This window comes from Pseudophryne corroboree, chromosome 5 (genome assembly GCF_028390025.1).
Source record: "Pseudophryne corroboree isolate aPseCor3 chromosome 5, aPseCor3.hap2, whole genome shotgun sequence".
NCBI classification, from domain to species: domain Eukaryota; kingdom Metazoa; phylum Chordata; class Amphibia; order Anura; family Myobatrachidae; genus Pseudophryne; species Pseudophryne corroboree.
In genome coordinates, this window is record NC_086448.1 from 132,136,987 (window position 1) to 132,151,838 (window position 14,852).

General features: G+C 49.6%; 1 protein-coding gene across 4 annotated transcripts in view; it reads left to right on the forward strand.

The window, feature by feature from the left end:
- Positions 1–9,004: 9,004 nt before the first annotated feature.
- FAM221A (family with sequence similarity 221 member A) overlaps positions 9,005–14,852 on the forward strand; it is a 43,328-nt gene continuing 37,480 nt past the window's right edge. The window contains exon 1 of one of the 4 annotated variants that reach the window (XM_063921734.1): positions 9,005–9,303. In XM_063921734.1, the coding sequence (XP_063777804.1) occupies positions 9,236–9,303 (68 nt within the window). In that variant the 5' untranslated portion in view covers positions 9,005–9,235. Of the gene's footprint in view, positions 9,304–9,538; positions 9,563–9,804; positions 9,947–14,852 lie in introns of those variants that run through there. The other 3 variants (XM_063921732.1, XM_063921735.1, XM_063921733.1) reach the window with 3 other exon arrangements.

Here is a 14,852-nt window from a genome sequence, read left to right on the forward strand (position 1 = left end):
ATGATATTAAGTTCTTTGACAGCCTCACTCATAAAGTTTGCAGCATTTTGGATGTGTTGTAGTAACGTAACTATCTTTTCCTGAAGTAGTGTGAGCAACCCTTTCAAAATTTCATCAGACCATTTTACCATGGCTCTAGAAATGCAGCCGCAAACTATGGTAGGGCGTTGGGCAACCCCTGCTGCAGTATAAATTGATTTAAGAGTGGTTTCAATCTTGCGATCAGATGAGTCTTTAAGGGAAACGGCCCCCGGGACAGGCAAAACTATCTTACGTGACAGCCTGGATACAGAGGTATCCACCGTCGGCGGGGTTTCCCAGACCTTCCTATCCTCTGCAGGGAAAGGGAAGGAATTTAACACCCGTTTAGGGGTAATAAATCTCTTGTCAGGATTAATCCATGCTGCCCTAGCTAGTGATTCTAATTCCTTAGAAACCGGGAAGGTAGCAAAGGACTTAGGCTTCACATTAAAATGATTCCTCTGCCTGCTCTTCCTCCTTATTAGGGATGTTAAGCACCTCTCTAATGGCATAAATGAGGGCTTCAACATCCGGGGACAGGGAATCATCCTCGTCCACCACAGTCTCTCCCTCATAAAGCTCTGGTAGTTCAGAATAAAATTGCAATAATTGAGGGAGAGTGCGTTTGTGAGAGACTAACGGGGAGGGGGGGGGGGGGGGGGGGGCTGAAGAGCCTGTCTGTGGTCGGCAGCAGTTGCCATAAACGTGTCCATAATTTGTTTCAGGGCTTGGAAATCAAAGTTTTAAATGATTTCATCCACTCTGGTGCCTGTACTTCACTACCAGGATTTGAGCATTGGGTACACATCAGTGAACCTTGTGGGGAGGTTGAAAACCTAGCTTTGCATAAAGGGGGTGATTCCGAGTTGTTCGCTCGCTAGCTGCTTTTAGCAGCATTGCACACGCTAAGCCGCCACCCTTTGGGAGTGTATCTTAGCTTAGCAGAAGTGCGAACGAAAGATTAGCTAAGAAAGAAGAATTGCGAATAGAAATTTCTTAGCAGTTTCTGAGTAGCTCCAGACTTACTCAGCCATTGCGACCAGCTCAGTCCTTTTCGTTCCTGGTTTGACATCACAAACACACCCAGCGTTTGCCCAACCACTCCCCCGTTTCTCCAGCCACTCCTGCGTTTTGCAACTCGAACGCCTGCGTTTTTCCGCACACTCCCATAAAACGGCCAGTTTCCGCCCAGAAACACCCACTTCCTGTCAATCACACTACGATCAGCACAGCGATGAAAAAGCTTCGTTATGCCGTGAGTACAATACCTAACTTTTGTGTAAAATAACTAAGCGCATGCGCAGTAAGCGACTAATCGTAGTATAGCGAAAATCGGCAATGAGCGAACAACTCGGAATGACCCCCAAAGTACACACAGACTTATTTGCAGACATGCTTGTACACAGTAATATTAGTGAGATAAGCACACTAACCCGGACCACCCTGCAAGGAGTGACACACAGAGAGATATATGAACCAGCACACTTCACCACAGACTGAGCAGCGCCCCGCTGGGTGACCTCTTAGTGTCATTTTCCTTACAGCGGTAAAACCGCTGAACTAGCGCTCCCCCCTCACTATAACCCCTTGGTACCAGTTTACAATGGTGATTCAGTGGGTCCTGGAGGAGCAGAGTCCGCGTGCAGCCTGTGAAGCAGCAGCAGCAGGAAATGTCGCCGTTTGCCATCCCGCTCTCTGGGAAGCTCCGCCCCCATGATGGCGCGCAGTCCCTTCATAATTTTTTTTATACTGGCTGTCTATAATCAGTGTAAAAACGAGAGCACAGAGCCCCCGGTTACTTGTTGCCAGTCTAGGTAGTCAGTCAGTGTGCACCGCGGCCCGTAGCCGGGTGGATACTGTCCCTCATGCCACCATCACGCACCAGGGACCCGCTAACCGGGTCCCTGGTGTAACACTCCCTGCACCACGTTGTTGTTCCTCTGTCTTCGACATCTGTTAAGGGGTGGCGGCATGCTGCAGGCGTGGGCTCAACCTCTGGGAGTGTGAACATCACCTCAGGAGCTCAGTGTCCTGTCAGCTGGGATGACGAACCTTAGAAAGTTGGTTCGGTCCCCCCTTTAAGTCCCACGACGCAGGCAGACTGGTTGCCAACCAGTGTGCCTGAAAATAATAAACTAAAATTAATTTCTGAAGAAAACTCTCTGGAGAGCAACAGAATGCACCCAGCTCCTTGGGCACATTTTCTAAACTAAGTCTGCTAGGAGGGGCATAGGTGGAGGAGCCAGCACATACTATTAGTTTCTTAAAGTGCCAGGCTCCAGTGGACCCGATCTATACCCCATGGTAATCTAGAATTCCCCAGTATCCACAAGGATAGAAAAAACATTGGTCCTCCTCTTCATGGCTGCGCCAGGTCCTCCTCTTCATGGCTGCGCCACCGGGTCCTCCTCTTCATGGCTGCTCTCTGTGCAGTGCACTGAACAAACTTGTATCCCCCTGTCGTTAGGCCCGCAGACAGGCAGTTCCGGAATACCGTTCTTGATTACATCACTTTACAAAAGACCTTCAGCAATGGAGTTCTGGTGCATTCTAGCTGAAAAAATAAGATTTTACTTACCGATAAATCTATTTCTCGTAGTCCGTAGTGGATGCTGGGACTCCGTCAGGACCATGGGGATTAGCGGCTCCGCAGAAGACAGGGCACAAAAATAAAAGCTTTAGGACTAGGTGGTGTGCACTGGCTCCTCCCCCTATGACCCTCCTCCAAGCCTCAGTTAGGATACTGTGCCCGGACGAGCGTACACAATAAGGAAGGATTTTGAATCCCGGGTAAGACTCATACCAGCCACACCAATCACACCGTACAACCTGTGATCTGAACCCAGTTAACAGTATGACAAACGTAGGAGCCTCTGAACAGACGGCTCACAACAATAACAACCCGATTTTTTTGTAACAATAACTATGTACAAGTATTGCAGACAATCCGCACTTGGGATGGGCGCCCAGCATCCACTACGGACTACGAGAAATAGATTTATCGGTAAGTAAAATCTTATTTTCTCTGACGTCCTAGTGGATGCTGGGACTCCGTCAGGACCATGGGGATTATCCCAAAGCTCCCAAACGGGCGGGAGAGTGCGGATGACTCTGCAGCACCGAATGAGAGAACTCCAGGTCCTCTTTAGCCAGGGTATCAAATTTGTAGAATTTTACAAACGTGTTCTCCCCCGACCACGTAGCTGCTCGGCAGAGTTGTAATGCCGAGACCCCTCGGGCAGCCGCCCAAGATGAGCCCACCTTCCTTGTGGAATGGGCCTTGATAGATTTAGGCTGTGGCAGGCCTGCCACAGAATGTGCAAGTTGAATTGTGCTACAAATCCAACGAGCAATCGTCTGCTTAGAAGCAGGAGCACCCAGCTTGTTGGGTGCATACAGTATAAACAGCGAGTCAGATTTTCTGACTCCAGCCGTCCTTGAAATATATATTTTCAATGCCCTGACAACGTCCAGCAACTTGGAATCCTCCAAATCGCTAGTAGCCGCAGGCACCACAATAGGCTGGTTCAGGTGAAATGCTGAAACCACCTTAGGCAGAAACTGAGGACGCGTCCGCAGTTCTGCCCTGTCCGAATGGAAAATCAGATATGGGCTTTTATACGATAAAGCCGCCAATTCTGACACTCTCCTGGCTGAAGCCAGGGCCAGTAGCATGGTTACTTTCCATGTAAGATATTTCAAATCCACCGATTTGAGTGGCTCAAACCAATGGGATTTGAGAAAATCCAAAACTACATTAGGATCCCACGGAGCCACTGGGGGCACAACCGGGGGCTGTATATGTAGTACTCCTTTTACAAAAGTCTGGACTTCAGGAACTGAAGCCAATTCTTTCTGGAAGAAAATCGACAGGGCCGAAATTTGAACCTTAATGGACCCTAATTTGAGGCCCATAGACAATCCTGTTTGCAGGAAATGTAGGAATCGACCCAGTTGAAATTCCTCCGTCGGGGCCTTCCTGGCCTCACACCACGCAACATATTTTCTCCAAATGCGGTGATAATGTTGTGCAGTCACCTCCTTCCTGGCTTTTACCAGGGTAGGGATGACCTCTTCCGGAATGCCTTTTTCCCTTAGAATTCGGCGTTCAACCGCCATGCCGTCAAACGCAGCCGCGGTAAGTCTTGGAATAGACACGGTCCCTGCTGAAGCAGGTCCCGTCTTAGAGGTAGAGGCCACGGATCTTCCGTGAGCATCTCCTGAAGTTCCGGGTACCAAGTTCTTCTTGGCCAATCCGGAGCCACGAGTATCGTTCTTACTCCCCTTTGCCGTATAATTCTCAGTACTTTTGGTATGAGAGGCAGAGGAGGAAACACATACACTGACTGGAACACCCACGGTGTTACCAGAGCGTCCACAGCTATTGCCTGAGGGTCTCTTGACCTGGCGCAATACCTGTCCAGTTTTTTGTTGAGGCGGGACGCCATCATATCCACCTTTGGTTTTTCCCAACGGTTCACAATCATGTGGAAGACTTCTGGATGAAGTCCCCACTCTCCCGGGTGTAGATCGTGTCTGCTGAGGAAGTCCGCTTCCCAGTTGTCCACTCCCGGAATGAACACTGCTGACAGTGCTATCACATGATCTTCCGCCCAGCGAAGAATCCTTGCAGCTTCTGCCATTGCCCTCCTGCTTCTTGTGCCGCCCTGTCTGTTTACGTGGGCGACTGCCGTGATGTTGTCCGACTGGATCAACACCGGCTGACCCTAAAGCAGGGGTTTTGCCAGGCTTAGAGCATTGTAAATCGCTCTTAGCTCCAGTATATTTATGTGAAGAGACATCTCCAGGCTTGACCACACTCCCTGGAAGTTTCTTCCCTGTGTGACCGCTCCCCAGCCTCTCAGACTGGCATCCGTGGTCACCAGGACCCAGTCCTGTATGCCGAATCTGCGGCCCTCTAACAGATGAGCACTCTGCAACCACCACAGAAGAGACACCCTTGTCCGTGGAGACAAAGTTATCCGCTGATGCATCTGCAGATGCGATCCGGACCATTTGTCCAGCAGATCCCACTGAAAAGTTCGTGCGTGGAATCTGCCGAATGGAATCGCTTCGTAAGAAGCCACCATTTTTCCCAGGACTCTTGTGCATTGATGCACAGACACTTTTCCTGGTTTTAGGAGGTTCCTGACAAGTTCGGATAACTCCCTGGCTTTCTCCTCCGGAAGAAACCCCTTTTTCTGAACCGTGTCCAGAATCATTCCCAGGAACAGCAGACGTGTCGTCGGGGTCAATTGAGATTTTGGAAAATTCAGAATCCACCCGTGCTGTTGCAGCACTACTTGGGTTAGTGCTACTACGTCCTCCAGCTGTTCTCTGGACCTTGCCCTTATCAGGAGATCGTCCAAGTAAGGGATAATTAATACGCCTTTTCTTCGCAGAAGAAACATCATTTCGGCCATTACCTTGGTAAAGACCCGAGGTGCCGTGGACAATCCAAACGGCAGCGTCTGAAACTGATAATGACAGTTTTGCACCACGAACCTGAGGTACCCTTGATGTGAAGGGCAAATTGGGACATGCAGGTAAGCATCCTTGATGTCCAGGGACACCATAAAGTCCCCTTCTTCCAGATTCGCTATCACTGCTCTGAGTGACTCCATCTTGAACTTGAATTTTTGTATGTACAGGTTCAAAGATTTCAGATTTAGAATAGGTCTTACCGAGCCGTCCGGCTTCGGTACCACAAATAGTGTGGAATAATACCCCTTTCCCTGTTGTAGGAGGGGTACCTTGACTATCACCTGCTGAGAATACAGCTTGTGAATGGCTTCCAATACCGTCGCCCTGTCTGAGGGATACGTTGGCAGAGCAGACTTTAGGAACCGGCGAGGGGGAGACTTCTCGAATTCCAACCTGTAACCCTGAGATACTACCTGCAGGATCCAGGGGTCCACCTGTGAGTGAGCCCACTGTGCGCTGAAATTCTTGAGTCGACCCCCCACCGCCCCTGAGTCCGCTTGTAAAGCCCCAACGTCATGCTGAGGGCTTTGCAGAAGCCGGGGAGGGCTTCTGCTCCTGGGAGGGAGCTGCTTGGTGCACTCTCTTACCCTTTCTTTTGCCTCGGGGCAGATATGACTGTCCTTTTGCCCGCATGTTCTTATAGGAACGAAAGGACTGCGGCTGAAAAGACGGTGTCTTTTTCTGTTGGGAGGGGACCTGAGGTAAAAAGGTGGATTTCCCGGCTGTTGCCGTGGCCACCAAATCCGATAGACCGACCCCAAATAATTCCTCCCCTTTATACGGCAATACTTCCATATGCCGTTTGGAATCCGCATCACCTGACCACTGTCGCGTCCATAAACTTCTTCTGGCAGATATGGACATCGCACTTACTCTCGATGCCAGAGTGCAAATATCCCTCTGAGCATCTCGCATATAAAGAAAAGCATCCTTTAATTGCTCTATAGTCAATAAAATACTGTCCCTATCCAGGGTATCAATATTTTCAGTCAGGGAATCCGACCAAACCACCCCAGCACTGCACATCCATGCTGAGGCGATGGCTGGTCGCAGTATAACACCAGTATGAGTGTATATACTTTTCAGGGTAGTTTCCAGCCTCCTATCAGCTGGATCCTTGAGGGCGGCCGTTTCAGGAGACGGTAACGCCACTTGTTTTGATAAGCGTGTGAGTGCCTTATCCACCCTAGGGGGTGTTTCCCAGCGCGCCCTAACCTCTGGCGGGAAAGGATATAATGCCAATAACTTCTTTGAAATTAGCAGTTTTCTATCGGGGTTAACCCACGCTTCATCACACACTTCATTCAATTCCTCTGATTCAGGAAAAACTACAGGTAGTTTTTTTTAGACCCCACATAATACCCCTTTTTGTGGTACTTGCAGTATCAGAGATATGCAAAGCCTCCTTCATTGCCGTGATCATATAACGTTTGGCCCTACTGGAAAATACGTTTGTTTCTTCACCGTCGATACTAGATTCGGTGTCCGTGTCTGGGTCTGTGTCGACCGACTGAGGTAAAGGGCGTTTTACAGCCCCTGACGGTGTCTGAGACGCCTGGACAGGTACTAACTGGTTTGCCGGCCGTCTCATGTTGTCAACTGATTTTTGTAACGTGCTGACATTATCACGTAATTCCATAAACAAAGCCATCCATTCCGGTGTCGACTCCCTAGGGGGTGACATCACCATTACCGGCAATTGCTCCGCCTCCACACCAACATCGTCCTCATACATGTCGACACACACGTACCGACACACAGCAGACACACAGGAAATGCTCTTATCGAAGACAGGACCCCACTAGCCCTTTGGGGAGACAGAGGGAGAGTTTGCCAGCACACACCCAAGCGCTATAAATATATAGGAACAACCCTACAGAAGTGTTGTTTCCTTTATAGCAGCTTAATATATCAATATCGCCAAAAAAGTGCCCCCCCCTCTCTGTTTTTTTACCCTGTTTCTGTAGTGCAGTGCAGGGGAGAGTCCTGGGAGCCTTCCTCGCAGCGGAGCTGTGCAGGAAAATGGCGCTGTGTGCTGAGGAGATAGGCCCCGCCCCCTATTTCGGCGGGCTCTTCTCCCGGTGTTTGTGAGACCTGGCAGGGGTTAAATACATCCATATAGCCCCAGGGGCTATATGTGATGTATTTTTAGCCAGAACAAGGTATTATCATTGCTGCCCAGGGCGCCCCCCCCAGCGCCCTGCACCCTCAGTGACCGCTGGTGTGAAGTGTGCTGACAACAATGGCGCACAGCTGCAGTGCTGTGCGCTACCTCATGAAGACTGAAAAGTCTTCTGCCGCCGGTTTTTGGACCTCTTCACCTTTCGGCATCTGCAAGGGGGTCGGCGGCGCGGCTCCGGGACCGGACTCCATGGCTGGGCCTGTGTTCGATCCCTCTGGAGCTAATGGTGTCCAGTAGCCTAAGAAGCCAATCCATCCTGCACGCAGGTGAGTTCACTTCTTCTCCCCTAAGTCCCTCGTTGCAGTGAGCCTGTTGCCAGCAGGACTCACTGAAAATAAAAAACCTAATAACTTTTTCTAAGCAGCTCTTTAGGAGAGCCACCTAGATTGCACCCTGCTCGGACGGGCACAAAAACCTAACTGAGGCTTGGAGGAGGGTCATAGGGGGAGGAGCCAGTGCACACCACCTAGTCCTAAAGCTTTTATTTTTGTGCCCTGTCTCCTGCGGAGCCGCTAATCCCCATGGTCCTGACGGAGTCCCAGCATCCACTAGGACGTCAGAGAAAGTTCATTGATGGTGAACACCGACCATAGTGGTGTGTTATCAGTCAGCAACTGAGGTCTGAGCATGTGCAATCAATGTGCAAAAAGTGACTTGCCGCCCTAGGGATAAAAACCATCAACTATCGATGGTTAACCCATTAATAGCCATTTCCGTTTTATAACTTTAGTGAAGAAGTGGATGGAACTGGGGCAGATGTTACAAGTGATATTCTTGTTATCACTGGTTACATTGTTAATTGTGTTCCAGCCAAAAGCGCATGTCATTTTTCAAACACATAACAATTAGGAGCTGATCGGCTGGAGCACCCATTTTTCTGAATCACTGGTTAGACTGGTTGTTAAATCTGCCCCTGAGTGGCATTGAAAGATTAAATAAAGCATTTTTTACTTTTCATCTTAGGATAGTCTCTATCGCCATCTTGTGGCTACACTTTGTAATTGCACCACACTACAACTATTGGTAATCCATGCCATGTCGTATACTTACGATCCTTAGATACGACAGTTCAATAGAAAAATAAAAACAAAAATGAATGAAAAAATAATAATAATAATTATATATATATATATATATATATATATATATATATATATATATATATATATATATATATATATATATCTATCACCCCTGGTTTACTGTAGCTGTCTTACACATTGGCTTTCCCCTGCTCAGCCTGTCACCCCATAAAGGCCCCATGCCGTTGAAGGGACATGACCATTCATGATCATTGACGGGCCTGGTAACAACGAGCACTACAGCTGTAGCCTCCGCTTGCTGGACTTTCTGGGGCTTGTAGTACCACACCACCTGACGAGACACAAATGCATTAGCGCCACCTTGTGGCTGCCGGGCAGACAATGTCGCCCACACCTAGCAGCGGCAGGTTGTGGTTCCTGGAAGCCGCCCCTGTGTGCAGCCAGAGCCTCCCTTCCCTTCCGTGCCTCCTCCCTCAGCCTCACTGCAGCTACATGACCGGGAGACATGGAGAGGCTGCACTTCCAGGGGGCTGCTGCTGCCGGGGCCATAGATGACTACCTGGAGTACAGGAGGTCAGTCACACTGCAACATACCGGGGTCCCTGACTCCCTTACACCCAGTGCAGCAGAGCACCGTCACATAAAGGTTACACCTGACTTCAGCTGTTGCTAAGATACCTGGTGGTAACAGTCAGTGTGGCCAGTGTAATTACAGACCAACATGAGCCCTTCCTTCAGGTGCAATGCTCTGCTCCTGGACTCCCCACTTCAATTATGATTGCCGTCACCTGGGGTGAAACACCTTTCTTCTCAATTAACAAGTTCAGCACAGGTGATTGGGGAATCATTAAGGAAGAGGGAAGTCTAGGAGCAGTGTATTGTATATGATGGAAGGGGTCACCTGTGTTGGCGGGTCGTAACCATTTAGTTAATGCACTTTTAATTTGATTACTGCTACATTTTCTTTGCTTTAACTACAACTGAAGAAAATAATCGTGACTTATGCTGCATACACACCTGGGCATTCGAGCAAAATGCCGATATATCACTAGTGGTTTGGCGGGTGTGTACCATTGATAGGTCTGTGAATGATGTTGCACAGCCAGTGGGCAATATATCGGCGTGTACGAGCAGTTGACTGACGTCACAGCTGGGTGGGCAAATGCAAATGCCAGACATGCTTTATGTCAGGACCGACACGTAGAGCGGCCGATCGGTAAGTACAGTGCCGTAACTAGACATTTTAGCGCTGTGTGCAAGAAATAGCATCGGCGCCCCCCCCCTCCCCATCAATCACACCGCTAGTTACGGGCATCAAAAAATAGGGGTGTGGCTTCATGGAGCATCTATTATTTACATAACACCGCACGGTAGCACCCTTAACTCACACTACACCGCACAGTAGCGTCTGTTACTCACATCACTCTGCACGGTAGCGTCCATTAGTCACATTACACCACACGGTGGCGCCAATTAGTCACATTACGCAGCATGGTAGTGTCCACTAGTCACAATACACAGTGCGATAGCTTCAGTCAATCACATTACACAGCGCGGTAGCGTCCATCAGTCACATTAAACAGCACGGCAGCGTCCGTCGGGCACATTACACAGCACGGTAGCCGGGTAGCGTCCATCGGCCACATTATACAGCACGGTAGCGTCCATCGGCCACATTATACAGCATGGCAGCATCAGTCAGTCACATTACACAGCACGGTAGCGTCAGTCGATCACATTACACAGCACGGTAGTGTCCATCAGTCACATTACACAGCATAGCAGCGTTTGATAGTCACAGACAGCAGTACTTTATATATATATATATATATATATATATATACACACATTACATATACACACATACAAACACAGATTAATGTATGTGCAGGTTTTGGAGGGTTTTTTTAAATTTATTTTTTACAAATCTTTACACTGTATTTTACACAGTGATTTCTTTTTAAAATCGCTGAGATACAGTCCAGGATGAGCAACCACAAGGCCAGTCTATCTTAATCTGGTTTAGTTTACTGCCCAAAACATTAATGTACACATACTGGTGTACAGTACCTACATGTTATGGAGTCTGCAGGAGGGGAGGGAGAGGAGAGATAAACTTACTTCACTCGTGTGAAGGCAGCAGCAGCCGTCTAGGAGTCATCTCCAGAATCCGGAAGTGTGTGCACACACAGTGCTGAGAAGTGCAGGAGGAGGGGGGCGGACTGAGCAGAGGGGGAATGATCGTGGGGAGAGAGTCTGCATTCACAGACAGCGCGCCGCTGCCTGCTGTGACTGTAATGTAATGTATATTAGCAGCGCTGCCTCCGGGGAAGGTGCCGGGCACAGCGCTACTAATATTACACTACACTACAGCAGGCAGCGGCAGCGCTGCAGCTGGTGGGGAGCAATCAGTGTGTGCGGAGGGTGCGCCCACAGCCTAACTGCGCTGTGTGCAATGCCCCCTTTGCACACACCTAGTTACGGCACTGGGTAAATACTTGCTTTGATCGCCCATATCTGTCTGGGGTGTACACAGCCTAAATTGCTGTAGGGGATGTAGTTAGAATCCTGGTGGTCGGAATCCCAACAGTCAAAATACAGACGCCGGAATCCCGACCGCCATAATGCCAGCAGCACCGCCACAGCTATTCCCACTCCTGGGTGTCCACGACACACACGGAGTCCGATCCCGTAGCGTAGCGAGCCCACAAGGGGCTCGCCCCCCTGCCAGCATTCTGGCGGTCGGGATTCCGGCATCTGTATTTTGATCGCCAGGATTCTGACTGCTGGGATTCTGTACCCAACCCTCGCTGTAGAACCCTCTGACAAAGACAACTTTGGATTTTCATATTGTTTTCTCTGACGTCCTAGTGGATGCTGGGGACTCCGTAAGGACCATGGGGAATAGCGGCTTCGCAGGAGACTGGGCACAAAAGTAAAGCTTTAGGACTACCTGGTGTGCACTGGCTCCTCCCCCTATGACCCTCCTCCAAGCCTCAGTTAGATTTTTGTGCCCGAACGAGAAGGGTGCACACTAGGTGGCTCTCCTGAGCTGCTTAGTGAAAAGTTTAGTTTTAGGTTTTTTATTTTCAGTGAGACCTGCTGGCAACAGGCTCACTGCATCGAGGGACTAAGGGGAGAAGAAGCGAACTCACCTGCGTGCAGAGTGGATTGGGCTTCTTAGGCTACTGGACACCATTAGCTCCAGAGGGATCGAACACAGGCCCAGCCATGGAGTCCGGTCCCAGAGCCGCGCCGCCGGCCCCCTTACAGAGCCAGAAGCAAGAAGAGGTCCGGAAAATCGGCGGCAGAAGACATCCTGTCTTCACCAAGGTAGCGCACAGCACTGCAGCTGTGCGCCATTGCTCCTCAGCACACTTCACACTTCGGTCACTGAGGGTGCAGGGCGCTAGGGGGGGGGGGCGCCCTGAGCAGCAATAAAAACACCTTGGCTGGCGAAAATACATCACATATAGCCCCCAGGGCTATATGGATGAATTTTAACCCCTGCCAGAATCCATAGAAAAGCAGGAGAAAAGTCTGCGAAAAAGGGGCGGAGCCTATCTCCTCAGCACACTGGCGCCATTTTCCCTCACAGCTCCGTTGGAGGGAAGCTCCCTGGCTCTCCCCTGCAGTCACTACACTACAGAAAGGGTTAAAAAAGAGAGGGGGGCACTAATTAGGCGCAGTATTAACAATACAGCAGCTATAAGGGGAAAAACACTTATATAAGGTTATCCCTGTGTATATATATAGCGCTCTGGTGTGTGCTGGCAAACTCTCCCTCTGTCTCCCCAAAGGGCTAGTGGGGTCCTGTCCTCTATCAGAGCATTCCCTGTGTGTGTGCTGTGTGTCGGTACGTTTGTGTCGACATGTATGAGGAGGAAAATGATGTGGAGGCGGAGCAAATTGCCTGTAATAGGGATGTCACCCCCTAGGGGGTCGACACCTGAGTGGGTGAACTGTTGGAAGGAATTAACAGTGTCAGCTCTTTACAAAAGATAGTGGTTGACATGAGACAGCCGGCTACTCAGCTTGTGCCTGTCCAGACGTCTCATAGGCCGTCAGGGGCTCTAAAGCGCCCGTTACCTCAGATGGCAGATACAGACGCCGACACGGATACTGACTCCAGTGTCGACGGTGAAGAGACAAATGTGACTTCCAGTAGGGCCACACGTTACATGATTGAGGCAATGAAATTTTTTTACACATTTCTGATAATACGAGTACCACCAAAAGGGGTATTATGTTCGGTGAGGAAAAACTACCTGTAGTTTTCCTGAATCTGAGAAATTAAATGAGGTGTGTGATGAAGCGTGGGTTTCCCCCGATAAAAACTGATAATTTCTAAAAAGTTATTGGCATTATATCCTTTCCCGCCAGAGGTTAGGGTGCGTTGGGAAACACCCCCTAGGGTGGATAAAGCGCTCACACGCTTGTAAAAACAAGGGCTCTACCCTCTCCTGAGATGGCCGCCCTTAAGGATCCTGCTGATAGAAAGCAGGAGGGTATCCTAAAATGTATTTACACACATACTGGTGTTATACTGCGACCAGCAATCGCCTCAGCCTGGATGTGCAATGCTGGGTTGGCGTGTTCGGATTCCCTGACTGAAAATATTGATACCCTAGATAGGGACAGTATATTATTGCCTATAGAGCATTTAAAAGATGCATTTCTATATATGCGTGATGCACAGCGGAATATTTGCCGACTGGCATCAAGAGTAAGTGCGTTGTCCATTTCTGCCAGAAGAGGGTTATGGACACGACAGTGGTCAGGTGATGCGGATTCCACACGGCATATGGAAGTATTGCCTTTTAAAGGGGAGGAGTTATTTGGGGTCGGTCTTTCAGACCTGGTGGCCACGGCAACAGCTGGGAAATCCACATTTTTACCCCAGGTCGCCTCTCAACATAAGAAGATGCCGTATTATCAGGCGCAGTCCTTTCGTTCCCATAAGGGCAAGCGGGCAAAAGGTTCCTCATTTCTGCCCCGTGACAGAAGGAGAGGAAAAAGGCTGCAGAAATCAGCCAGTTCCCAGGAACAGAAGCCCTCTCCCGCCTCTGCCAAGCCCTCAGCATGACGCTGGGGCTTTACAAGCGGACTCAGGCACGGTGGGGGCCCGTCTCAAGAATTTCAGCGCGCAGTGGGCTCACTTGCAAGTAGACCCCTGGATCCTTCAGGTGGTATCTCAGGGGTACAAATTGGAATTCGAGACGTCTCCCCCTCGCCGTTTCCTAAAGTCGGCTTTACCGACGTCTCCCTCCGACAGGGAGGCAGTTTTGGAAGCCATTCACAAGCTGTATTCCCAGCAGGTGATAATCAAGGTACCCCTCCTGCAACAGGGAAAGGGGTATTATTCCACACTGTTGTGGTACCGAAGCCGGACGGCTCGGTGAGACCGATTTTAAATCTAAAATCTTTGAACACTTACATACAGAAGTTCAAATTCAAGATGGAGTCACTCAGACCAGTGATTGCGAACCTGGAAGAAGGGGACTTCATGGTGTCTCTGGACATCAAGGATGCTTACCTTCATGTCCAAATTTACCCTTCTCACCAAGGGTACCTCAGGTTTGTGGTACAGAACTGTCACTATCAGTTTCAGACGCTGCCGTTTGGATGCTCCACGGCACCCCGGGTCTTTACCAAGGTAATGGCCGAAATGATGATACTCCTTCGAAGGAAGGGAGTTTTAGTTATCCCTTACTTGGACGATCTCCTGATAAGGGTAAGATCCAGAGAACAGTTGGAGGTCGGTGTAGCACTATCTCAGGTAGTGTTGCGGCAGCACGGTTGGATTCTCAATATTCCAAAATCGCAGCTGGTTCCGACGACTCGTCTTCTGTTCCTAGGGATGATCCTGGACACAGTCCAGAAAAAGGTGTTTCTCCCGGAGGAGAAAGCCAGGGAGTTATCCGAGCTAGTCAGGAACCTCCTAAAACCGAGCCAAGTCTCAGTGCATCAATGCACAAGGGTTCTGGGAAAAATGGTGGCTTCCTACGAAGCAATCCCATTCGGCAGATTCCACGCAAGAACTTTCCAGTGGGACCTGCTGGACAAATGGTCCGGGTCGCATCTTCAGATGCATCAGCGGATAACCCTGTCACCAAGGACAA